General features: G+C 39.9%; 1 protein-coding gene across 3 annotated transcripts; it reads right to left on the minus strand.

Annotated features, from left to right (window-relative positions):
- Positions 1–9,680: 9,680 nt before the first annotated feature.
- Positions 9,681–27,253, minus strand: CEP55 (centrosomal protein 55). Of its 3 annotated transcripts, none has more exons than XM_037496586.2 (9): positions 27,182–27,253; positions 25,397–25,591; positions 23,319–23,594; positions 20,800–20,868; positions 16,198–16,348; positions 13,944–14,257; positions 12,569–12,640; positions 11,780–11,905; positions 9,681–11,165 (listed from the first exon to the last, which is right to left on the minus strand). In XM_037496586.2, exons 2-9 carry the CDS (start codon positions 25,577–25,579, stop codon positions 10,965–10,967), a joined length of 1,392 nt encoding a protein of 463 aa, XP_037352483.1. In that variant the 5' UTR covers positions 25,580–25,591; positions 27,182–27,253; the 3' UTR covers positions 9,681–10,964. The 3 variants fall into 3 exon arrangements, with proteins under 3 accessions (XP_037352483.1, XP_037352481.1, XP_037352482.1); XM_037496584.2 differs by lacking the exon at positions 27,182–27,253 and adding an exon at positions 26,983–27,175; XM_037496585.2 differs by lacking the exon at positions 27,182–27,253 and adding an exon at positions 26,919–26,974.
- Between the last annotated feature and the right edge of the window lie 294 nt (positions 27,254–27,547).

Genomic DNA, 27,547 nt, shown 5'->3' on the forward strand with positions numbered 1-27,547 from the left:
TGTGTTCCTGGGCACAATCATTGCTCTCTTGGGCATCAACTGCTTCCAACTCCTTCTTTCACAAATAAAAATGTTGCACTAAAATAAGAGCTTGACTGCTGGTTTCCAGTGGGGGTGTCTGTGGAGACCTTGCTAAGCTGCTCCACACTGCCCCCTTGTGGCACTTGTTTGTCGACAGTGCATTGTTTCTCAAAGCTCAGGTGTTGGGGGGTGCATCAACCCACCCACCCATTCATCCATCCATATTTCCTTCTTTCCATTCAAAAACACTGATAGGCACTCTAGGAGTTGTTAAGGACCCCATAGCAAATAATATGTTGTCTCTGTTCTAAGGAGAAACTCACAAAAATAGATAAATATGGGACCACCAAGTAAATATTCCAAAGGAACCTTGAGTGAAATGTCATGGGAGACAGGTGGGGGTAGTAGCTGTTTCTCCTGGGGCGGGGGGTTCAAGCAAAATGTGCAGAGGAGCTGGCTGGTTGGTTAGTCGACAAACTGGTATTGGGTGACATTCAGAAATGAGTTGGGGTGGGAGTGCGAGCAAAGGCAAGCATGGGGGAGAGGTAGACCTGGGAAAGTTGAGGAAGAAGCAAATTCTTCCTCACCCATAATTTCCCCTTAGCATGTCCAGGCTCATGGGGCTCCTGACAAGCAAGGTCACCTGGAAGCACGGGACACTGCCCAGGGGCCTTTCTCCTTTACCTGCTTTCTGGGCTTTTCTAAAGGAGAAAATCATTAGGTCAGTTTCTCCCCCAAAACTGATTTTATGGGGACGACACAACCCAGTGCTTTAAAATATTCCTTTTGCCCTGTATCCTAGGTTTAATCTTTGAGGCTACTTAAATAGGCCTTTGTTTTTGCAGAGGGAAAATTAGAGTCAAGACCTAAGAAAAGAGGATGTGACAAATCAGGTCCCACTGCTCTTTTCCGTGGCTTTGGTACTTCTCTGAGAGATGTGTCAGCTCTTCACTTCTGAACCTGGGAAGAAAGAGATCTCAGTTCACATCTGGGGACAATAATGATGAGCAGAATCATAAGGGTGAGGGGTGACTAGATGCCACTCAGAGCTGTGATCTGAACCTGGAGGTGCTGAGTGACACCCAAGTGCCTGCTGCAGGTGGAGACGTGAAGGATGGGTCTTTGGGTCTTTAAGATGTGGTGCATATGCCTATTTTATACAAAAGTGGGTGTGCGCACGTGCACACATATACACACTTACCACAAAACTCTAGAAATGCTGCTTGGGGATATACGCGTCCTTGATGGCTGTGCTTTTGAATTCATCCTGTGACTTGGAAATTGCCCACGTTATGAAACGTGTCTCCCCAAGGTCAAAGTCTGACACTGGCTCTCCCAGCCCCCTGGCCATGAGGCATCCCAGACTTAGCCAACCAAACACCTGTGACAGACTTGGCCTTCAGGATTGAATGTGAAGAAGCTGGGGCTACATAGAATCCATTTTTGGGTGAGGGTTTAGGACACGGTTGCATTTCTGGCATCTAGAGACCTAAACACTGTGTCTGTGTCCTGGGTGGTGACAATGGAGCCGCCAAAGGGCGAGAGGACACTGATCCAGACTGGAACGACTCCAAGACCAATTCTCTGTCCCTCCTCTTGGAGACACGACAAGCTTCATAATGCCCTTTCCTGTTTAACCCTGCGGCATGGGTCCATGTGTAAATTTTCCTCTTTCTGTGCTAAAGCTTTGCTCAGTCTCATCGCACTCCCGCCTGGCTTCGTCAGAGTTCCTTCTCTCTAGAGAGCCAGCAGCCTTAACGGAGCACTTTCTGAGTGTAGGTGCCATGTCCTTTGTTTCTGCACCCAAGGCGGGAACGAGGTCGTAAGGCCTGGTTAACTTTCTCCTACTTTATTTTCCCCTTCTCCAAGCTACATTGCAAAACCAGCCATTTCTGTCCTGCCAAGCACGTCACCTTCCCTTTCTCCTTTCTCACAATCCCTGCTATTCCTAACAATTGCCAACACAACGTTTTTTTGTTTCCCTGGGTCCGGCATCACTTGGCACTGGAGGGGGTCCCAGAGGGACGGAGGGGTGTGAACAGTGTGTAAGACGGAAAAGGGAGGGGCCGGTGACTCCCTCACCCAGGAGACGCCAGGGCTGGCGCTGGGAGGCCTAGCCTGACCACACGTTCTGAAATCACAATGTGGGGCTCACGCTGCTGACGTGGCGCTTCCGCTCTCCTCACAACTTGCCTTTTAGGAATTGATTCCCTGTATTTTTTATGCATGAAGTGGTTGTCTTTTTCTTTAGGTATTTTCTGAACTTGGTTTCTCCTAACTCTACAAATAATAGGCAGCGTTTCCTGACTGTGACCCCAGTGCTGTGGCGAGCGCTTTGTGGGCTGGGCCTGCGAACCTCCCCACCACCCTGCTAGCAGGTGAGCATCATTGTGGCGGCTCCTCCTCACAGGTGAGAAAGCTGAGCTCAGGAGGATATTGTTAGGACTCTGGTTTGCAACCCCAGGAAGTCAATGCAAGCTTAAAAAAACAAAACAAACAAGGACAAGGAGCAGGATAAGAAAGGAAAAAAAGAAACGGATCGGCTCAGGTAAGCAAGTGTCTGGTGGGTGTCCCTTGAGGAGCACCAGGCTCCAGGTGCCCAGAAAACCTGGCAGCCATCTGGCCTCCTGACCGTCTTCTCTGAAATGCCTTTGTTGCAGGCAGCTCGTCCCCGGTGGGAGCACAGGGGCGCCGGCATGGCTGTACTCCCACCCAACTCCGCAGACCCTTCCCTAACACATTTCTCAGGATTCCCAAGGGTGACTCTGGACAGCAGGCTTAGGGTCAGGGGCCCTGGAATCTGAAATGAGTCTGAGGGCAGTTTCCACAGTCAGAGAACTGAGATCAAAGAAGGGCAGGGATTCCTGGTAGGCTTAAAAAGCGGGGTGTGGAGAGGGGTGCACAGCAGATTAAGTAACAAAAGATGGATGCCCCAATTCAAAGCCAGTTGTGACTTCAACAACAGCCGTCACTTCCCCTGAGGTCCACAAATGACTGGGAGGTGTGAGCTCTAGTTCTGGTTTTGTCACTAACTGGCTGGGTTGACCTTGTCATTGTAACCACATAAGTCTCACCTTTGCCACTTGCAAAAAAAAAAAATATCTGTCTAATCTCCCTCATTGATTTGTTTTTGACATAGTAGACTTAGAATTAAAAGTACTTTGAAGAATCAAATATAAAGTATTGTAGTATAACTATGTATATATTCCATTTGGTTTATTGAAATTAGTTTAAAATCGTATCTTTTCCTAATTCCCTTTCTTATTTTTTTCCCTTTTTCTTTCTTTTCTAAAGATTTATTTATTTATTTATACAAGCACTGGGTACAGTCAGAAGCGTGGGAGGGTGAGAGAATTCACCAGAGCCAGAGAGGAGAGCAAAGCAGGCAGAGGGACCTAAGTACACTGCTGAGGGGAGCAGCGGGTGGCAGGAGAGGTCCGCGCGCCATGTGGGACCCTCCTCCAGTGGCCGGGAGCAGCCGGGGATCGAACTAACACTGCAGAGGCTGCAGGCAGCTTCACAACCCAGCGCTCAACCGCTGCGCCACTGGGGAGGCCCTCTTATTTTCTTTTTAAAAAACTATTACAGAAGCAATACATGCTATGAGCAATTTTCAAATATAGAGGGGGGAAAACATAAAACACCTATAATCCATTATCTTTGAATAACTACCATTAACATTTTGGTAGTGTATCTTGTCTCTTTCTGTATGTGAGGACACATGTAAGGTTTTTTGAAAATAAAAGGATATTTTAACAATCTTTTGAAAATGACTTTTCCCATGAATAATGTTGCAAACATTTTACATGCTATTAAATATTTTTCTACATCAATTTGTGGGAAGAATGGTCTTCCATTGTTAACAAAACTTCTCACATTAGTGGATTGGTTCAAATTTTTCCCTATTGGCGAAAATACTACAAGATATAACTTAATAATTAAATATTTGTTCACCTTCATGACTATTTACTTAGAAAACCTTCTAGATGTGCAATTTCTGCACCAAAGAATCAGGGTATCTATTGCATGTCTAGAAAGTTTGCACCAAATTATAGTCCCGTGAGCTATTAATTCTAGCATTAGTATTCATAGTAGATTTTATCATGTTTTTAAACTCTTCTAAGTCTGGTATCCTCAACTTTTTTTAACTTTAGATCCACAGATCCATGATTGCTTCCCCTACATTTCATTTTGCTGATGGGACCGCTGTCTCCCCTTTTCTCCTTCCAAGTGCCCAAGTGTTTTCAGGTGCAGATGTGAAAGTGTGAGAGGTAAGTGCAACACACAGCTGGGGGTGCTTCTCATTTGTTCATTTAGCTTTGGCCTGTCTCCAAGAGGGCCCCAGAGAAGGATAATTCCTGGTATCCATTCCCTTTTCTGTAATCCTCTCCCTTTGAATCCAAGCTGGTCTTGTGTCCCATTTGTAAGTAGTCAATTGCAGTGAAACGGTGTGGTGGTGTGGTGTGACTTCCAAACCTTGGCCGCAGGCTATCTGTAAAGGCAGGACTGGACGCAGAGCAGGTTTTCTAATATCCAGCAGACCGGGTAAGGGAGGAGTCAGAGTCCTTAGTGGCTTTTTGCAGGTCTTTTTATTTAGATTACCAGGTACAAGGCAGGCAGGGGCGCTGGGGGCTGGGGGGCTGTCAGCCTCCCAGCCCCCAGCAGGTCTTCACTCTGGGCTCTCCGACCTTCTCTCAGCTTCTTTCTCTGCTTCTTCCTCAGCTTCTGCTGGCGTCCACATGACGCCGCCCTTAAAAGCCCAGTCTCAGCCCAGGTGAATCCCATCTACCTATGCCCATACCCTACTCCAGGTGCCCGCCATCAGGCATGCATTCAGGACCACAAGGATCCATCATCTATCCTGATGGCGGGAGGGCAGAAAAGCCTGACATTTTTTCCTTACCCTATACTATCTAACTGAAACTCCAGGAGAGACTCTCAGACAGAACTACCCAACTGGTCCCACCAATTGAAAAACCATGATAAGGAATACTAAATTTTTGCTGTAAGCCACTAGATTTGGGGGTGTGCCATTACACAGTAATGCAAGAGCAAAACTTCTGTGAAATTTTCTTTCAGTAGTTTGAATCTAGGAGCAAGTCTAACATTTAATGGTTAAAAGTTGTCATCTTTAGAATGAAATAACCTGGTTCTCAATTTTTGCTACCACCTTCTTAGCAGTTATGTGTGGGAAGTTATTAAACTCTCTGAAACTTGCTGTACCAATCACTAACATGGGCATGATAAAAGCAACTGCTTTATGGCACCATTGAGATTAACCTAGATAATGCAATTAAAGTCCTTAGCACGATATCTGGCACATAGCTATTTCTTAAAACATTTCATGATGGTAATCTCTGCTGCTAATGTACCTCCTTCATATGACTTCCTTAAATTTGTTAAAGAAAATTAATCAAACTACCCTATTATTTTTAGTCTCTGCCTCAGCCACCATCACCGTGATGCCTTCTTTAGGTATTCCAGGGACTCTCAACATTTTCGGTCTTGGAGATGTAGTTGTGGTTAAAGTGCAAAGTGAGCTTAGGGTGGTCTAAGTGAATTTTCAGATGTCAGTTTCCTTAAGGAATGTTTTACATATGTTGTTGTCATTAATCAAATATTGACTTGATTTATGGCCACATTCTTGAAGTCTGCTACATGCACATTTGCACCCTTGTTTGTTTAAAGGTTGACTCATACCTCATGTCCCTCAATGATTTTACTGGAAATTCTAAAGATAAGAGATGTTTTTTAAAGACAGTCAAATAATTAAAATCATTGTTTTTAAAAGACCCCTATTCACTTGCTCCAAAAGCATATTAAATGTTAAACCTAATATACCTATTAAACTATTCAACCTGGATCTTAAGAAACTTACAGTCCACTGGGGTGGGGGGTGGTGAGGGATGGGGAAGACAATGACAGTCAAGTGAAAGATTACAGCCATATCTCGCTTAACAACCTACTAAACCTATGACCTGGTCCCAACAGGCTATACCATATAGCTCAGGTGAGGAGGAGGATATACCACCTAGGTTTGTGTAATTACACTCTGTGACACTCCCATAGCAACAGGGTCACTATATTATATAATACTCAATGAAAATGACTCTAGAACAGGGAGGCATGAGAATAAGATCAGAGAAAGGCCTTTCCTGCTACATCTTTTTTTTTTTTTTAAAGATTTATTTATTTATGCATACAAGAACTGGGGTACAGGCCAGAGGTGTGGGTATGAGAGGATTCACCAGAGACAGAGTGGGGAGCAGAACAGGCAGATTGATTGAAATACACTGCTGAGGGGAGTAGCAGGTGAGACAGGAGAAGTCTGTTGCGCCATGTGGGTCAGTATCCTGGCCAGGGATCGAACTTGTGCTGCAGTGGTTGCAGATAGCTTCATAGTGCTGAGACTTATCCCCTCGTGCCATCAGGGAGGCCCCCTGCCACATCTTTGCAAGCAGGATTCCTAGCCTGGTGAATGCGGAGGTAGATATGAGGAGTGACAGTCTCCCACCCAGCAGCTGGTTCCAAGCCCCTTTTTCTCTGACGTCTAGGGGTGGCCATGGCAGGCACAAGAAGCTATGTGAAGCTCATAACTGTTTCCTTTGGTGGCCTATTACCTTCCTCTGGCACTTGTAGGAGGTGGGGCCAGAACAAGCTCTGACAATAGGAATGCAAGCAGAGTACATTATTGTCCATGCAGCACAATTAGGCTGGTGCTGCCCACGTCATCTCTCTCTGCTGTAATGCCTTGGAGGCATCATGTTCTAGGTGGGGTAGCTAAGAGGTGAAGGAGGCCACCAGCTCACAAAAATTGTGAGGTGAACTAGAAATAAATCTATATTGTGTTAAGGCACTGACCCATTCTAATATACCATGTAATTCATTTCTAGTCCATGAGATGTAAGGAAAGTATACTTTAGAGTTTCTGGATATGTCCATTTCCAATAAATTCCCTTTTATTAGATAAAATGAGAGAGGCATATAAAATGTGTTCATTTATGACCTGACTAGCTGTCTGCCTTTCGGTTTTGAAAAAGCCTCATTAGATTGTGATGTTCAGAATTGCAGCAGCCATTACGTGAGCATGAGTCAGGGGTCAAGATAATTACAGAGATGACAGCCTTACTTGCGAGATTACTACATCTACATTGGAATTATTTGAGTCCAGCCTTTTTTTTTTTTTTTTTTGACAAATAATAAATGCCCCAGTGGTACCAAATCTGTTCTGTAATTTACATCTGAATGCTTTTATGCTGATACAACAGCAGGTCCTTTAAAGATATTATTCTTTCAGTGTTGTTTCATTATACTGTTGACAAGGAAAAAACAATCCTGGCCAACACTAAACAAAATGACATTATTGGAGGATCTGTTTTTGTGACACAGGCTTTTAGTTTAAGTCTGAAGAGTTTCCTAGAAACTACCAACAGTTAGATGAAGACTTACTGTAGGTGCAGGTGGAGATGAAGATTGTGGTTACGATGGAGGAATAAAATGGGGATAGTTGGGGATGGGGAATGTCACTTTCATCTCTGCATTCCCATCCACACTATAATCATTGCTGAAAAAGACAAATAATCCTGGACAGCGTTTGCCCTTCTGCAATGTGCTTTCATGTGCATTTTCTGACTTTATAGTGAGTGATAGAAGAGGAGGTAGGAACTCAGTCTCTAGAGGCAAGTACACAGCGGTTCAAATACTGGCTCTGCCATTCTCTTTGCTATGTGACCTTGGACAAGTAATTTAAGCTCTCTAACCTGTGACTTCCTCATCTGAATAACAGGACAGTGATAAGAACACCAATACTGTGAGGTAAAGGTAGACAATAGGAAGTATTTTAGCATATCACTTGGCATACTAAAAACACTACTGGGGAGCTCCTAAAATAAATGTTGATTATCATGACATCGTAGGATGACAGCAGAGGCAGGCATTAGAGTCCAGAAAGCTGAGGTGCTGGAAGAGTGACCTGCTGCATCAAAAAGATTCAGTAACCCCTAGGGTTGCTGGTTCCTCTTTCAGGGCTTCTTCCACAGTAACATGCTTCCTGGAAATTTCCAAAGGTAAAACAAAATAAAGTTTGAATTTTGAGATACTTCCATTTTGGTGTCCAATAAACAGAACCCTTTCCCATAATTCACTCCTTTAGGAGGAGGGGTTTGTAGCATATATGCAAATGTGAGACCATTAAATTTATAGTGAAAATCATATATTCTGGAAGTTTTCTCTTAATCCTCAATATCAGGTTCCCCTCCCTTTCACTTACTCTCTACCTTGTAAAAATAAATCAAGCAAAATTGCACACCTTCATAAGCTATACAAGATTGGCAGAGGTGCAGCCTGCAACTGAATCAAGCAGCAAAGCTAAATTTTTCTCTAAGGCTTTTTCTTCTCCGTTAAAAACTTTGATTTTGTTATCTCCACTGATATATTAGCATTCAAAACAGTTTTCTTTCTGTATCTTTGCATTTATGTGTCTCAGCATCATTAGATTAACAGGACATAAAGGAACACCACTCCCTGTATCAGAATCTGAATCAATGACACTACCCTTCCTCTACACCGATTCTGTCATCAGAAAGTGATCGATAGAATACAGGCTGTTTCTCTTTAGGCTCTGCTTAATGATTCACTTTCAATGTAAGTGTTTCAGGAACAAACGCTATTAAAAATTGAGTATTATTTGTTTTCTTAAACCTACTCAGTCACCACGTCTTTCAGAAAGCCTGTCTTCCCTTGGCCATGGTAGGGACATCTTGGTTCCCCAATGGGATGCACTTCGCTGTGCTATCACTGTTCCTCATTGAGGTCCACTGTGCCTTGGCTCTGCTAAAGGACCCACCTGTACACATCTCTACACCTCTAATGCCTTGCACAGCACCTCGCCTACTACAGATCCAGAGGCTGAATTAACTGATGAAGTCAGTGCTTACTCACCTGTAACACCAGTTAAAACATTTTAGTGGAAGATGAACTGTTCCCAGAGTTGAATCAATATAGTGAGCCTCGCAGGCAAGAAGGTGAAGGTTATTATCTGATGCTAAATTATTCTCCTAAGTGCACACCATTCCTTCTTTCTCTGGTTGGGTTAAGAGATACATTAATTTGATTCTCTCTGAAAACTCCCTACTTCTGGACCATAGGATGCGTCCCAGGGCTCAGTCTCTCTAGATTCTAGGCAAACCCCTTTCTTGGTTTCGACCTTTCCACCCTTTTTTGGGTGCTACCACCTGACTGATCTTTGGATGTTTGCTAGTATTTCCCTCTCAACTCCCTAAAGTGAAAATATTAGACTCAAAAGCAGCAAAGAACAGAGGATAAGTAAAAATAGAGAACACACCAACACACCACTGGGGCTGGAAAAGTAATTTAGCTGGAATCATAGCATATGAGCTAAGCGGCAGGGACTCTAAAAACCACTGCCTTTGGGGCTTGGAACTGCCTCACTTTCCTACAAACCTGCTTAGTAATTCTGGATAAGCCACTCCCCTATCTGGGCCTCTGTTTCATCAGTAAGTCAAGGCTCTCTTGAGGCCATATCCCTTGGTTCATACAGTCAGGGACCAATAGTCTGGATTTGGGTCCTAATTATTACTCACTGAATGACCAAGGCATTTCCATATCTACAATAATGCATGGTTTGCTTAAAAGTTATAAGGAAAACAACTTCTTTATTGCATATATTTCTGATTTAATACTATGGTCTTTATCATAATATTGTGGAATAGAACAAAAACCATCTGGTGAATAGCATTTCTTTATCTTTTGCCAACTGTGGCTAAAAACACTGAATACCTGGATTAACAGTAAGGGTAAAATTTTATTTTCCTAAACAGATCTGTACACTTTCTATGGACAAAAACAAACTATATAATTTGACATGTTTATTTTTTTTTTGCTTCTGTAACAAATAACTCAGAATAATATTTATTGATCAAGAATTGTTATCTATTCAAGAAAGATGTCTGAAAGCATCTACTTCTGCCTTCTTTGTGTAGATTTTAGTTCCAATGTATCCTTAACTACCTTATCATCTGACACTGTTATCTGTAACCCTCTGGCTTTGCTCTCAAGGAAGAACTCTTACAATACCTATCTATATATCTATACGCTTGACATATTAAGACATTAAATAACTTTATTTTCTCTTTTATATTGCAAAGAGTGGCCCAGTGTTAAACATTTTAGAAAACCTGAAGAAATAAAAAAAATGTTTTGATTTACAGAAGCACGTATAAAAATATATATTGAGATAATCTGCTTATTACATTGCCCAGTTTTTATGGGTTACAAAAATAAATAAATATTTGAAAATCAAACGAGAGGGCTACATTAGATTTTTTTTTAAAACTCTAACAATTTTAGCTGACCAACATGTGCTAGTGAAATTCAAGTTAAAGTTATAGTCAGTTAATATGACATAAAATGTCGTATGTTGCCACTTAAGGAATATTCCTTAAAGCAGAATCTGCTTTGCGCTTAGAACATAGCTAGGCTTACAGTTTCAACAATAAGCAGCATAGAGACCAAGAAAATTCCTAACTTTTCTATAACAATGAGCAAAAAAATGAAGTCAGTATCACCACCTAACAATGGACATCTAAATTGGAATTGTGGACAGCTTAGCTTGAATGAAAAATTAAAATACAATAAAGATCTTTGCTTAACTATCTTTGAGCTTTTAAAACAAAAAAACATAAGGCATTTGTTTGCCTGTCAATAGATTTAACCTATAAGCAATAACCTGAACTATCTTTTTTCCATCAAGTACTTTTAACAGTGCAAAATGTTAGTTATCTAAGCATTCAAAAAAAAATACAATGATCACTCCTATGCCAGTCAAGGTTGACAGGCAGTTTCTTATGAAAAAGATGAAATAAGTAATTCAAAATGACCGTAAAGCTAAAATAAGATACAGTATTGACTCTTTTGACAAAAAACTACTTTGAACAGTATTCAACGTGGACAAGTAAGTCTCGATGTTCAGTGGCTGGATACTGGATATTGCACTTGGGACACTCCACCAGACTTTCGTTCAGTGCAGCAGCAGGACTTTTTGGTGAGGCAATTTTCACTCTGTTCTCATTCTCTCTCTGGAAAGTGACTAATGGTTCTGTGAAAGCAAACTCTCGAAGTTGCTTCTGAAAAATAAATGTCAAATACAGTTTGCTTATCAGGCCTACTGGATAATGTGATCCCTGCTCAGTTCTGCAGACAGGTTTTCTTTTGAACCTCTGGTCATCATGTTAGAGTGGTAACATCGGAGTTGGTTATAAATTAACCAAGTTGCCCACGAATTACTAAGGTTGGGTGTATATATAAACAGGTTTTATTAAAATGCCTAGAATCAAATGTAAAGCAGGCCTGTGTGCAAGGCTTACTAAATTTGCTAGTTTGGTAAAAATACAGCCAACTTCAGCAAGCTGAATTGCATGGAATTAATAATAGAAAAGAATTTTAGCAGAGTAAACAGATTATACACAGAAATGACTAAGATATTGTATAATACCTTTGAGACTTTCCTTTTTCATGATTTTTTTTCCTGAGGAACTTAGAATAGTCAGTAAGGCTTAAAAGCAAGTATTTTACAGCACACTATGAAAATGATGGACAGTAGGAACACAAAGAAAAGTACAGAAATAGATGTTCTTTAAGCTGTATCCTCTTAGTTTGGGAACTGGTTTGATATGTAAATGGAAAGGTGGCAGAAAGAGAAAGAAGAAAATAAGTTTTAATTTATTCATTCCAGACTCACCGATGGTTCCAACTGTGTTATTTGATTCCTTGTTTTTCGGAGCTCCTTAATAATTACATGCAATTGATGCTGCATATTTTGACGGTCAAGTTTTTCATTTTCAAAGTCTAAAGCACATGCTTGCATCTGGAAAAAAATGCCCAGGACAAGACAATTACAGCTAGTATATACAGCCTAAGTCTCTTGACTGGATGCCTGAGTTTTTTTATTAGCATAAGAAACACTGTTGTACCATTGTAGCAAGAATTCATCTGAGCACAGAAAAATGTTGAGAAATGAAGATGATTATGGCTGAAGATTTGGTTCCAAGGAGCAAAGTCAATGCCTGAACGTATAACTAAGTGGAAATAATTTAACAAGTTAGGATTTTTCTCCCCATCCTCCTCTTATGGTGAAGTGGGAGAAGGGAAAGAGGTGGTTGTTCCCTAGTTTGGAATGTTTTAAAAACCTCTAAACTATGATTTTGAGATTAAATGGTCTCTTTGAGTTCTGCTTGAAGTGATTAGAAAAATCCTGTTAGGCCAGAATATGAACTGTAAGAGTCTTTGAGGAAGAACAAAATCTGACAAGATGAATATCTACCTGTCAAGAAAACTGCTATCTTACCCCAGAGAATCTGGTTTGGCATAAAAACAATCACAGGGATATATGGCTAGCACGATCTCTTTAAGCATTTTCTGTTAGAGTTTAAAAAACATATTTTCTACAATTTTCAAATGGTTCTTGAGGAAAAATACTATTTTCTAACAAGTTGAAGTAAATTTAGAAGTAAGAAACCCCAATAAGTACCTGCTGTTCCAACAGAGCTACCCTTGTTTGTTCCTCTTGCTGCTTTAACAGAGCAGTGTAAAGAGACTGCACCTGTGGGTGTAAACAGAGCCACTGTTGTCACATGGAACCTTTTAGCAACATCAGGCCTTTTATCATTTGCCTGGGATGCATAACAGTTCACTTCACAAGTCTCACATCTCTAATTGGGACAACACCTGCTAGTAGCCCCTGCTGGGGGGACAGTCTCCCAGCTGGTTGGCTGCGTGATGGCTACCGATGCAAGCGCTGATAGCACCACTGAGGCTGAGGATTCACTGAGGCACAGACAGAGGTTGATAAACAGCACTGAGCTCTGCAGTGGGCACAGCTACTTCCCGGAGATGCTAACACCTACTAATACTGCCCAGTAGGATAACAAAGCCAGCACTGCCTTGTCTCCTTGATGTCAGAGTTGAAGCAAAATTCTCAATCATTTCTGCTTAATTCTAGTAAATACCACCACTCACACTAGAGGCAGAAATGAGGGTGTAAAGACAAAGAAGGTAAATGTTATAGACTACTTTTTCCCATTTTAACTTCTGGAGGATTTTTAAATTACTATTCTAATAGCAGTAATAACATTTTCTTAGCCGTTTAGTTTTCAAAGCACTTTTATAGTATCTCAGTGAATCATCACCAGAGATTTATAAAAGCAAGAAGAGGTTATTATTATCAGTTTGACACATGAATAACCTTAGGTGAGTCACTCCAGGACTGGGGACCAAGTGTGGACTCCAAATGGTTTTTCATACTTCCATGCTGCCAAGCAAAATTTAAATGAATGAGTTTCTGTGCAAGTAGTATTCCAAATCTATAATCCTAACTCTGTAACTTCAGCATTACTGAGGTTGCCTGGCATAAAGCTGTGAGTATAATGAGAATATAGAAGGTGCCACGTGAACCTAAGTGTAGTATCCTCACATCAAGGTGCCAGCCTAGGAATGAGCTTAGACACCCTGTTATTCCATACCTGCCTTTAGCTTCTCACATGTACCCACTTCCTTTCTTACTCAGAACCTTTGATACGCCATTCCCTCTGCCTGGCGGGATTTCCCAGTCATTTATCTTGCTGGTTTTCTTCTTGTCAGTATGCCCTTGTACAAACACCATCTTCTCAGGAAGACCCCCAATATCCCTTTGTCATATAACCCTGCTTTATCTTCTATATTTAGGTACTTGCTTATGGTCTCTTTCCATTTCTAAATATGAACACCCATGAGCGGTGCAAAAACTAAGCAAAAACTTTTTTTGTTCCTTGCTGGTTCACTATCTGGTAAAGCAGTCCTTGACACTTAGTAAGTACAATGAAAAAGTTGAACTATAAGTCATGGAAAGCCTTCCCGGTTAGGCTTACCTGAGATAACAGCTCTTCAGATCGCTTCTTCTCTTCTTCAAGTTTTTCCCTAGCAATATCATTCTCTTCTTTGAGCCTTTGTATTTTCTCTGTTTTATGCCTATCATCTTCCAGGTGTTGGACATGTGCCTTTCTTTGTAAACATAATAGCTGATTTAAATCCTGAACTTCTTTTTGGCTTTCTTCATATTTTCTTCGAAACTCACTAAGTTCAGAATTCAACTGAGTGTTGGTTTGTCTTTCAACCTCAAGATCTTTCTTCGTCTTTGCCAAAACATGGCTGTAATATTTTTGCTTTTCCTCTTGAAGAAAACCTGTGACAAACACATCAGGGCACAACTCACTTTATAAAATAGGCAATATTCCTGAAAAGAAAAACATGAAGGGCCTCCCCGGTGGCGCAGTGGTTGAGCGCTGGGTTGCAAAGCTGCCCGCAGCCTCTGCAGCGCCAGTTCGATCCCTGGCTGCTCCCCGGCCACCGTAAGAGGGTCCCGCATGGCGCGCAGACCTCTCCTGCCGCCCGCTGCTGCCCTCAGCAGTGTACTTCGGTCCTTCTGCCTGCTCTGCTCCCCGCTCTGGCTCTGGTGAATTCTCTCACCCTCCTGAGCTTCTGACTGTACCCAGTGCTTGTATAAATAAATAAACAAATAAATCTTTAAAAAAAAAAAAAAAAAGGAAAAAAAAAAGAAAAACATGAACACGTTTCTATAAATGAGATGACCTTATTTTCTCACCTTTCAGAATGAAGAGTCAAGAGCTAGGGCTGATATTTGCAGAACAAGAAACAGAAGTATGGTTTCATACTTCATTATTTGAAGTTACAAAACTAATACATGGAAGACTAAAAATAGAAATATAACTATTCTGTGGGGAAGGAAACTCACTACTGTTTAAAAAAGACAAATCAACAAGTAAGGATGTAAGCTCACTATTTATAGAGATGGAGTTAATTACCAGAATCAAGAATAGAAATGTTAGGGCCTCCCTTGTGGCTCAAGGGGTTAAGCACCACACTATGAAGCAATCCACCGCCTCTGCAGCACGAGTTCGATCCCCGGCCAGCCAGGGAGCTACCCACATGGCGCAGCAGACCTCTCCTGTCTCGCCCACTGTTCCCTTCAGCAGTGTACTTCAGTCAATCTGTCTGCTCTGCTCCCCACTCTGACTCTGCTGAATCCTCTCACCCCCCGCATCTCAGCCTATGCCCCAGCTCTTATATGCATAAATAAATAAATCTAAAAAAAAAAAAAAAAGATTAGAAATGTTAAAAGCAGCTACCCTGACAGGGGGAAGAAACTGAGATCAGGATAGGAAGGGAAAGGTGGAACAGGGCCCCTCTCAACTAATATAGACAAAAAATTAGATTCAACATGAACTAAAATCTTACTTTCAGTGTAGCAAACTTGTAAAGACAATACAGTTAACAATTTTGTCAGCTTTGATTATCTCTAGAGACATTCCCTTCTGTATTTTCTTTTTAGCATTAGCTTTGTTGTAAATATTTCAAAGTGAACTCCAAGTTCATGAGCCTGACTCACTCCTGTAGAACTCAAGGCTTTAGTCCTGTTGAGGCTGCCAGTCTTTTAGGAACCACTTTGCATGGGGGTTTCTCTCCTTTCCCGAGCTCAACACCTGTAACTCAACACGAGAACCTGTAGCTCACACCTGTAGCTCAACACAAGAACCTAGTTCCTCTTGCATAAAGTGGAAATGACCTTTCTTGACTGGCCTCTCAGCGTTCTCGTGAAATTCAACTGAAATAATGTTAGAGAAACTGCAAAGCACTTGACAAAAAGACAGTATTGTTCAAAACTATTGCAGTTCTACGTTGAGATTTAAGTGACTGAAGCATCTTTTATAAAATGTATTCTTCCTCCTGGGATGGATATAAATAAATTCTAAAGGGACAAAGAGTAAAAAAGGTAACAGGTGACAAGGCCAGCTCTGGGGGAAACGTTGGCGAAGGACTTTGAAGGAGATGGGAGGGGGTGAGGTGCACAGTGGAGAAAATTTAATGTAAATTTGGTAGCTTCAAAGCTACCAAAGATCCCCCTATCCTGAGCCTCATGCCCTCTTTTATCAGAAATCAGTGAGGAAATAAAACAGACTTCCTAAAATGGTATTTCTTATTTAAGGGCTAAAAGACTTGCTTATTTTACTTTCTAACACATCTATAAAAATCTAAATTTGATGAATCTCTCCTTTTGGAAATGTCAGGCAGGCCTACCCCAAAGGAACATTTTTATACCAGTACCTTCTGATTCTGTCTTTTTGGTCTGCTGTGGGAGTGAATGAGCAACTGTTTCCGATTTCTGTTCCAACTCAGAGATCCTTGCTAAAAGTCCTTTTACATAGACCTCTCGCTGCTGATCATACACAAGCCACTGCTGATTTTTCTCCAGAGCCTCAATATGAAAATTAAAAAAAAAAAATCAATAGCAAAATAAAATACAAAAATATGATAATAATAATACAATTTTTATTGTACAAATATGAAAAAAAACCAACAAAATCTTAAAATGGACAAATGAATTATAGAATAATTTTAGACAACTAGTGTATGGTTTATGACACAGAAAGATATTCTAATGTCACATACCTTCAGGATATCTAAAAACATGGCAAAGATATGGTTACATGGGGTTAAGTTCATTTGACTGCTGTCTCCTATACACAACATATTTCCACGTCACCCTCTAGATGCCTTTACTGGCCAAGGTAGAGACTAGCACTGCTCAGATACCCTTCAAGAAAGAGCTATTTCTGCCCAACATAGGATTTTGCTCAGGTTTGCATCCTGTCTGACAGTGCCCCTGACCAATCTGGCTTCTTTCCTTTTCCTTTCACAGATGTTGCTCCCACATAAATTATTTGCACTCCTAAACCTATCTCAATGTCCTGGAAAATCAAACTTAAGTAGCTGCTCCTTCTTTTATTCAATTTTCACCCTTTACATCTTTTAGAACTCAATTAAAAATCCCAAACCGGGATCACTCACCTGGTTTGTGTAGAGGTACACACACACTATTAATAATTAAAAATTATTTTACCAACCATCTTCAGCTCTCTATGTGTTTGCTGTGTCTCTCAAACAGAGAGTAAGTTCCTTGAAGGATTCCAGCTGTTGCTTATAATACATGTGCAAGAAATTTTTTGGATGATAACATTAAAATAATCAGTTAGACATGGTAAATGATTCATTTTACTGTTACTGCTAATAGTTTTTCATTTTGTTCTGTCTTTCTGTCTTTCCCTCAGGAACTTATGTATGTTCTGATAGCCCTACTAGGCCACAAAGCATAAGTTTGAAAATCTTATAAAATTACACCTACATTTTCTGTGGCTCCTACCACCTGATTTGTGGCAAGTCATCAGCACATAAAAAGCTACATTAACTTTAGTGGATAAAACAAGGTGCAATATATAGACAAAAGTGTGTAGATCTATGACACAAGCTCTGTGACTCACTGTTCTTAATCACTTGATGCTTGGAAATTCTATTGAAAGCAAAGCCAAAGGAAACAGCCCAGAATCCCCAGCAACTACACACCACCCCTCTGCCTCACCTCTTGCCCCCAGTGTTTCCAGGGAAGGTGGCAGTTCTGTTACCGAAAATGGGGAGCAAATTCAAGTTGAAAGGTAGCAAAGATGATTCATTGGCTAGTGCTAGAGGGAGAAAGGCCTAAAAATTATTTAATTTACTAATTACTTATGGTACACTTAAGTCTGAAAACACGTACTTGTTGGTTTAAGGTTTGAGGTGCAATACCCTAAAACGCCACGTGATGGCAATGTTACTTCAGTCAAATAGTAAACATTTCTACTCCCTACCTCTCTCTTCTCACTGAATTCTGTGCACCTGCTCTTTTATTTGATTGCTATTAACGAATATTGATATTATTTTTGCATCCATCATGGCATCAGTTATCTCTTTCAGTTTTATGTCATCTATACATTTTTTAGTCAAGCACTGAACATTTCTATCTAAGTTATCAATAAAAACAGGACCAGAGTGGGCAAAAGTGGAGCCCTATAAAGTGATGCTACAATGCTTCTTCCTGGTTTGATGGGGATATATGAAATGTTCCTTGGGCAAAACTTTCAACATGGATTAAAATGTTAGCATAAACTAGAGGAATAAAACAAGAGAATCAATTGATAAAACTGAAATATGAATGGTAGATTACATAGAAGTACAGTGTTCATATTGAATTTATTAAAATTGCTGCACTGGAGTCATGCAAGAGATAGCCTCCTTCTTAGGAATACACTTTAAAGTATATAGGCTATGGACGGAAGTAACTCATTCTAAATAGTTCCAAAAAAATATTGTATGTGTATGGACTGGGAATTGAAAGAGAAAGAGAAAGAAAATAACAAAGGTTGAATTTTGGTAATGGGTATATGGGTAGTCTATATAGTATTTTCATCTTTGTAGATTTTCTTAAATTTAAATTTTTTTCAAATAAAAATTTTAAAATCATTGTTTATTATTATAATCTTCCCTAAATCTCATGTTTAAAAAACAGATTTTTAAAATTATGAAATACTTATTAAAACTGCCTTTTAGCTATCTAGTTTGAAAGACACTGACACTGGACATTGTTTATAGTATTAACTACATGTAATTATTTCAAAATGTGAGGTGAACCTAAATGGTAGCTAAGGAATGATAGAGCTAGGCCTCAAGGAAGATAAACAAAGGTTTTTAGGGCTTATTTTAGCATAACAAATACCACTTCTTAAAATAGGTAGGCAAATGTATACAGGGGATTTTGTAGGAGCTTGAAGGTAGGATGTGGGACTAGAAATGCTGATTTTTCAAAAGTCAAATAATGTGAGCATAGGGATTAAGAGGAGTGAGAGGCTTCTTTCCCTGTTTTCTAAGTTCTCTGACAATTCTCCTGGCCTAAAAGATCTGTTGATATTCCAAAGGGACAACCAGAGCTAAATGACCTCTTACTCCTCAAACATCAGTGGTTGTCAAAGGGTAGTCCATAGATCACTAGCAATAGCAGCAGCAGCAGCAGATGGAAGGGGCTTGTTGGGAATGCAGAATCTCAGGCCCTACCCTAAATCAACAGTATAGGAATCTTCATCATATGAAGATCCCGTAGGTTTGTATGTACATTTGAGTATGAGAGGCTTTGCTCAGCCTAGCCCACCATTTGAAGGTGAGTTGGGTTAAATTTTACTCCACTTGTCTAAAAGTCTTACAAGATAAACAGAACACAGAAGAACAATGTGATCCTTAAATAAATTGGGAAGATAAAAAAGAACAAAAAGATTGGACATAAAGTCATAACATTTCAATGTTAATATTATAAAAGTCACTACCTAAAAAAAAAACTTTAGCTAATATTTGAGGCAGTTAACACTAAGAAGTCTAAAAATTACATGAACGTTTAAGCAACAGTATTTATTTTCAGGCACCTTACTAGAAGAAACAGTACTTAAATTTAAGAAATTTCACAAGATTCCATTCATTCTTTCAAATATTCTAGACACTGGGAATATAGCAGTGAATAAAATATGCAAAAATCCTTCACTCATAAAACTTATATTCCAATGGAAGAGCCAGACAATAAACAAGATAAGTAGATTTTAAGTTTTACAGTAATATGGTACAAGATGGAACTTTAAATATAGGAAAAGGGAATAGGAATTATTTTGGGAGCTATAATTATATACAAGGTGGCTAGGAAAACCTATAGCTCTGTCCTCTGTTCTATGCCAACCCCATACCCCCAAACCCAAGAATGCGACAATTCAGTAAAGACCTGGGGAAACAGTGTCAGGTAAAGGGAGCAGAAAGAGAAAAGGTGTTGTGTTACTCCAACATGGCTGGAATGACAAATAAAGGGGAAACAGGTGTGTAAGGTAAATTATGTGTAGAGATGCACATCTAATGGGGAAGTACTGCTATAAATAGAGTGATAAGAGGTCAGTCTATCACAGAACTGATTTTGATATCTTCTTTATTTTAGTTACCTCTAGGTAAATCATTTTGATAAGGGTAAGCACCTTATCAAAGTACCCCATATTTAGACACTCAACAGGAGCACCCCATATTTAGACACTCAACAGATTTAAATTCTTCTCTTGAAAATCAAATAGTCCTCAGGGTACTCTTGCTAGATAAAATAAAACAGGAATCTTGAGAATGCTTAGACCAGACAGACCTGCCAGTAATATTTCTGGTATCAAAATACCTGCCTATGGATTAATAATTAAATTAAGAATTTTATACTTCATATATTTGATATCAAAACTTAGAAAAATAAACTAAATAATAATCCTATGCCCTCAATTTATTCAATTCCTAATGAAGCCCATTAGTTCACTTAGGACATAAATTTGAAACAATATAGTTTTGCATATCTCTAAAATAACCTCATATCAAATTCTAGAGCAAAGAAGTAATGAATGTTATACAAAGAATATATTTCCTTATTAAACTATGAAAGTAAATCTTGGGTACCAAAGGAAAAATTTCATGCTAAAGAGTACATCTTGCATAAAAAAAAAAAGAAACTATAAATTAAATTACATTATAGTAATAAAATAGTTGGGACAATTAGGTTGGGTGCAGAAAAGATGTTGAAGTATTTGGTGGTGATGAGTAGTTTCTAGAACCCTCTAACCTACAGAGATCATATTTAAAGGAATTGGCCCTTTTAATGCCTGGAATGTGACTTAAAAGGCAGAAACCTAGAAAGATGATCTCTAATCATTCAGTTCTCCTTCTTAACATATTTTTTCAAATCATAGCATCAATGCTGTCAATGTCCATGAAATTCAAGAATAAATGAATTAGTTCTCTCTAGCTATAACAATAAAGGGAAAATAAACTTACATCTTTCAGCTTCAGTTCCATTTCATTAATATTACTCATTGATGAGTTGAAGCAGCTTGTAGCCATAGTCTATAAATAAACCAATATTAGTTAACATCTCAAATTTAACAATATAGGTTTTCTCATTATATTTAGTTCCATAATAAGCAGAATACACTTACAGGGGGATCCCCAAATTCAGATTTAGTACATGCCAAAGAACCGTCCTTCCATGTAGCAGAGAAGCACCAGAAGAGAGTTAAGATCTCTTGAAAGCTTCCTAAGCAGATTTGGAAACCCTGAAATTTCATTATCTACCTTGACTTCTGAGGCCCTCTGGATGGCAGCGTCACCAGAATAGCCCTCAGTGCATGTGAACAGCCCAGAAGTTTTCACAAAATAACTGGGCTATTTAAATGAAATCTACAAAACTACTAAATCATAAAACAAAAGGTGAAAGTTGTTTTCTACAATTCTATTTGTAACAGTATTAATCAGTATTAGTTCATATAGATTATATGAAACTCAAAACATAATTTCTTTTTTTCCCTTCATTTTTTCAGAGAGGGAAAAAAAAAGAGGGTTAAGTCAGTGATTAAAGAATCTGCCCTATTCAGGGCCTCCCTGGTGGCGCAGTGGTTGAACGCTGGGTTGCGAAGCTGCCCACAGACTCTGCAGCGCTGGTTCGATCCCTGGCTGCTCCCCGGCCACCGGAGGAGGGTCCCACATGGCGCGCAGACCTCTCCTGCCGCCTGCTGCTCCCCTCAGCAGTGTACTTCGGTCCTTCTGCCTGCTCTGCTCCCCGCTCTGGCTCTGGTGAATTCTCTCACCCTCCCACGCTTCTGACTGTACCCAGTGCTTGTATAAATAAATAAATAAATAAATAAATAAATTTTTTTTTTTAAAAAAAAAAGGCAAAAAAAAAAAAAGAACCTGGCCTATTCAAAAGATCTCATAAATAGCTGTATTTTAGTCTTTTAACAATTGTAAGGGAAGAGATGTATGAATGCTGGCAAGGAAATTCAAAATCTATTTTTCTTCAAAGGTGATATAGGTACTTGCTCTAGTATGTAGTAGCTCTTTCTCCCTCTCAGTTTAGTCCTCTAGGTGCAAGTTTTCAGAACTAGTTCATCAAACCCCTTCCCTTATTTCTCTGGGTACACTGTATGTCTACATTTCCCAGCCTTCTCTGTGGCTAGTGGGGTCATGATTAAATTCTGTCTAATGGAATGTGGGCTAATACCAGGCCTGGTCCATAAAACCTCCCCCAGTTCTCCACACGCGCTCTCTAGCTCCCAGCTTTACGGATCTGGTGGAGGACTCCAGAGAGCAGCTAGAAGGGACCTAGATATCTGACTGACTGTGGACAAGGCCTCCTTCACCACAACCTCTGACGTGAGAAAAAGAAATACTCGTATAAAATACATTCTTAAAAATGATTTCTACCAAGATTTGCCTTTCTATTTTCAAAACTAGGGAAACTAATTGATTTTTGTGTTTTCAGGAAAAGTTTTAGTCAGCCTCTTTGGATCTGACTGTACTGTTTTATGAGCTTCTCTCTGTGGAATCCTCTAGAAAAACTTAACTGCTTTGAACTTGTCTGTAGAGACATCTTTGTCATTTATGTGGCAGAACACTTAAATGTACAGCTCGGATCACGGTTTACTCTAAAGGGGAGATTAAGACAGACCCTTAATAGCACTGAGGTATTACATCTAAAAGCTATAGATTCTTTATTATAGGTGGTATTAATAGTTAAAATACTCTAAATTATACTAGATTAAATTCAGATGTCCAAATTTTCAAAAGAATTAAAGGTCTAATCAATAAGAAACTATTTATTGAGGATTTTTATATGCCAAGCACTATATATAATATATAGCCTATTGTATGTGTGTGTGTATATATATATATACACATATAAATAATTGCACACACACATACATATACATATAAATAATTGCCTATATATATTTTTAATTTTACTGATGTGGAAACTGAGGTTTAAGAGAGGGCTCTGGTGAATTCTAATAAGGTTAGAAAGGTTAGGGAATTTGCTGAGAGTCACGCACAAGTGGTAAGTGGCAGAACTGCCTCCCACAAATCCTTGCTTTCTGCTACAATAGACACTAAAACAAAGGGAGAGGGAAGCACATGTCATTAGAAAAAGCATACTGGATATTAATTTGATATTATACGTCTGAAGTGAAAAATAACCTCAAAATGAAGCTTATTGTGTTTCATGATACAAACTATTGAAGTAAGAACTAAATAAAATCTTCTTGGCTAATGTAGACATACAGTGGACTCTGTATTCTGAATATTCCCTGGGCAAAACAACAGTGTGGGAAGTGAGGAAGTCCTATTAACTATTTTTGTTTATGGAAAGGGTATTGGATTATTTAAAAAAAAAAAAAGCGACTTGTTGGTAAACTATACCGTTTCATCATTTGACAAGAATGCTTTATAAACTCATTCTTCGTAAGAATTATGAATCATAAGAAAGGAAAAAAATCTGGATTTAAAGAAATTATTAGTACCTGTTTTACAAGAAGCGTACTAGCATTGTTTTCAAGTTCAGCAATTCTTGTAGTTGAGGCAAACAACTGATTTTTCAATACATCTGACTCTTCAGACAAGGATTTCAACAATTGTTCCCTTCTTTCACCTTCCTTTGTTTTCTCTTCCAGCTGTTCAAGCAATGCAGTTGTACTACATTTGACCTTCATCTGGTCTCTAAGTCGCTGTATTTCTTTATCCTTCTCTGTGAGGTGATGATCTTTCTTTTCCCTCTCAGCTTCGAGGACTCGAATTTTCTAGATATAAACTAAGAAGAATCTTAGAACAAAGCCAGGGCAAATACGAAAGTAAACAATATGCTACAATAAGCATTTGTGAAGTGTTTGTTATATATTGAGTCAGCATTTGACTAAATACCACAGTTAAAAAGAACATCAAGCCAACGTCTTATACTCTGAGAGCTCATAGAGAGGTAAACCTGTATATAAATGCCAGATACTAAGTGCTCTAGTTAAGATATAAATAAATAAATGGGACACAAACATACAAAAGAGAAACCACTTCTGTCAAGAATAGTGAGAGAGGGCCTCCCTGGTGGCGCAAGGGTTTAAGATGCAACCTATGAGGCTATCTGCAGCCACTGCAGCACGAGTTCGATCCCCGGCCAGGGAGATACCCACATGACAAAGCAGACCTCTCCTGTCTCTCTTGCTGCTCCCCTCAGCAATATATTTCAGTAGATCTGCCTGTTCTGCTCCCCACTCTGTCTCTGGTGAATCCTCTCACCCTCCGCACCTCTGGCCTGTACCCCAGTTCTTGTATGCATAAATAAATAAATCTTAAAAAAAAAAGAATAGTGAGAGAAAACTAAAGAAAAGTTGGTTCTCACTTGAGTATCTGTGAGTAATCTCACTTGAGTAATCATCTCTCCATCATTCCATCTCTAATAATCTTAAAGGCTAAGGTGAGTCACACAAGAGATATATGTTCATTGAAGAACTTGAAGCACAGAACTTAAAAATTACAGAAGTTTATAGCTGGATAAAGGTGTATTCATTTACTTGTTTCCTATTAAAAATGATTTGGTATCAAACCTAGAAGGTAAATACCTTCAATGTATTTATCTTTTTGAGGGACTGGAAAGAGAAAGAAGGCATGCTTGTGGAACTGCTGCTGGCATAAGAAAGCATCAGGAGAGAGCTGACAGAAAAAGTTTACAGAATTACTTTTTGCATTCTGATATAAAATGAAAAACTTGCATGGGGGGGTGCAAAAAACGTTCAAATATACAATGGAGATAATTGAGTTGAAGGATTGTGTGAAAATAAGAGGATTTTAGCTAACTTTTAATGGACACAATTTGAACAAATAAGCAGAAGTCACAGGAAGTTTAATTTCAACAGATTGAACTGATTCATCTGAACAATGTTTGTCTAAAGTAGAATAAACTGGGAAGAGATCTCCCAGGGAAATTATTTGATTCCTTCACCAGATTGCAAAATAATACTGATGTCTAAGAATTAGTGATGGATCATTTCTCAATGCTTAATAAGAATTACCTCAATTTATATTGTTAAAAAATAATTTAGTTTTATGATGTCCCTATAAAATAAAATGTAAAGCAATCCAATGATTCTATTTAATACAGGCCATTTATTTTCTAAATACAAGCAAAATAGATACTTTGCAAAAAGAAATTAAAAGTTAATGATTAAAATTTTAAATCCTTCCAGTTCTAATAAATCCATAACTGCTTTAATGATCATGCCATAACAGACTATAAATTAGGCAATCTGAAATATAGTTTAACAGAAAATGAAATGCCAATATATGGCAATGATTTTACCTAAAAAAAACAACAACAAAAACACCTGAAAACAAAGATTACTTGGAAAGCTGGCAAAATATAGAATGTGGGTTATAAAAATATTCACATTAAAGTCTCAACTTCATAAATACTTTGAAATATTTAGGTTTGATTTTTTTTTTTTTTACATTTAGTGAACTAACAGAAAAACTAGGTAATTACTAGGAAACTATTTTCTCATCTCTGACAACAAAGCTTACTACAATTTAAAGGATTTATAATGCCATTTACCTCCAAAAGTCTGTGTCTTTCTTTATCAGTCAGCTTTCCTTTTCCGATTGTGATTTCATCCGCTGATGTTTTTAAGGCTGCAATTTCTCCCCTAAATTTTTCTAATGCAGTTTCTGATTTGGAGTTACTGGGCTTTGATCCCCATTTGGCTTTGATTAACTCTTTGGGACTTCTGCAAGACATCTCTGAAATTATCTATAGAATAAAAACATAATTATATTTTATAAACCTGAATTTAAAAGATCAAATCTCAGGCTTAAAAAGGTCTAATAACCCATCTACAAAATAGAAGAAACTTCCTCTCCAAATAGAAATGTTATAGCCAAACCAGTGGGGTATGTATGTGGAGGTTGCTGGTAATAATTTATATTTTTAAATCTGGGTGTTAGATACATGGAGAGCACTTGCTCTTTAAAAAGATGTCAACTTCAATAGAAAAGTGTCTTACATTGCGGAACTTTTCATCCAGTCAAGGAGACAAACAACAAGGAAACAGATTCTTAGACTGTAAAATAAATAGCATACAGGAAATGAAGAATATAGTGATAGATGACAGCAGTGAAAAAAAGGGGAAATCTACTTAGAAAAGGCAGTGGAGGAAGGCCTCTCTGTGGAATTGACTTTTAGTGTCATCCAGTATGAAATCAGAGACCCTGACATTACCAGAACTGTGTAGATTGAGCTAAACAGAGCAGATACCAAAAGATTAGCCCGGATGTTTTCGCCCACTCTGAGATGAAACAGTAAGATAACCGGAAAATCATTTGAGGTAAATGTGAAGGTGGAGTGTCTTAAGAAACGGCTGCCACAGGAAGTTCTTCCCAGTGTGCTTCTGCTGATACCATGTTGACTACTTTTCAAGCAAGTCACTCAAGTACAGAATGGTGGAACCTTATAGATCAGTAGAAATGGAAAGACCCTCTGGACATTTGCTTCCTGACCTTGGACAGAACCTTTGCAATGACAGACTCTCTTGTTTCTAACTTCTGGCCGAGAACCCAGCTAGGATCTCCCAGCCCCTCACCATTTAGTCCTACCCACTGTCACCCCCTGTATATTCAATTCCAGTCAAGCCACTGCTCAAACTCTGCCTTGCCCGGTTGCATCTTTTCCAGGAAGCTTTCCCTCTGCAAATGCCAGTAAGTGACCAGACCACAGGCCACAATCTGGTACTCAGAGAGATTCCCAGCCTTGTTCATTTGCTCAACAATTGTTCCAGGGGCTGATCTGGAATTACTCTGCCACCCACAGAGCCAGACAACGGGTGCTCAGAAAATATCTGTTGACTGGCAGAAGTGATCAAAGACATGCGGGACAAGAGGTGACCAAAGAAACATTTCCTTGCAGCAAACTGCACAAGGTACCTTTTACAGGCCGCATCGTCTTCCAGAGAAGGCGAACCTTACAAAGACCCCAAAGAAGCGCTCCAAGGGCAGACAGACAGGCAAAGGAAATGGGTAAAAATGAGGCACTTGTTTTTCAAAATCGAAGACGTTTGTAGAATTAACATGAAAACACGAACCGGCAAAAAGCTGCACGAACGAAAGGCCTTGGCCAAATCACAGGAAGGGCGAGATAATACCCACCGCAGAGCTGCAAGGAGGGGTCGAGACGGCCGTCGCCAGGCGCCCGGCTCGGTGCCAGGCACGCAGAGGGCGCCGGAAAAGGGGGCATGTAACCCGGCGAGCGGAGATCGTGTCCCGGTGGCCGCGATCTGCCCACCGACCGCGCCTCCCTCAAGGTCCGGCCACCCTCGGGGGTCGCCTCTCCGCAACCAGACAGCACCTGAGGCGAAGCGCGGTGAACGCGACCGCCGAGGCTCAACCTCCGGCAGGGACGCCGCTTCCGGGAATTTGAATCCCGCGGCTGTGGGGCGGGGCACGTCACTGCCGGCGGGGCGCGGCCGGCCGGGGGGCGGGGCGACACCAGCCGCCGGAGCGCGGCTCCCGGATTGGCTGTGGTGTCTGAGAGGCGGGGCCTGGAACCTCGGTGGCCGCGTCTATCGACCCGCGGAAGGACCGAAAGCCTCCCGCCTGCGTCCGCTGTTTCGTTCTGTGGCTCTCTCGGGTCTTCCGTGAGGGCCCGAGACCTGAAGTTCCGGGTTTCCTTTAAGGGGCTGATTTGGGGGTTCTTCGCTTTGGGGATGAAGCA

The sequence above is a fragment of the Talpa occidentalis genome, unplaced genomic scaffold, assembly GCF_014898055.3.
Source record: "Talpa occidentalis isolate TD23 unplaced genomic scaffold, MPIMG_talOcc4v2.1 talOcc4.8, whole genome shotgun sequence".
Classification (NCBI taxonomy): Eukaryota; Metazoa; Chordata; class Mammalia; order Eulipotyphla; family Talpidae; genus Talpa; species Talpa occidentalis.

What these genes read in the sequence shown, in the direction of transcription:
- CEP55 (XM_037496586.2), bottom strand. Translation starts at nt 25,579, where the DNA reads ATGTCTTGCAGAAGTCCCAAAGAGTTAATCAAAGCCAAATGGGGATCA. An exon ending in GTACGCTTCTTGTAAAACAG is followed by an intron (nt 20,869 to 23,318) that starts GTACTAATAATT and finishes GTTTATTTATAG; the next exon opens with ACTATGGCTACAAGCTGCTT. An exon ending in TGGAACTGAAGCTGAAAGAT is followed by an intron (nt 16,349 to 20,799) that starts GTAAGTTTATTT and finishes TTTCATATTGAG; the next exon opens with GCTCTGGAGAAAAATCAGCA.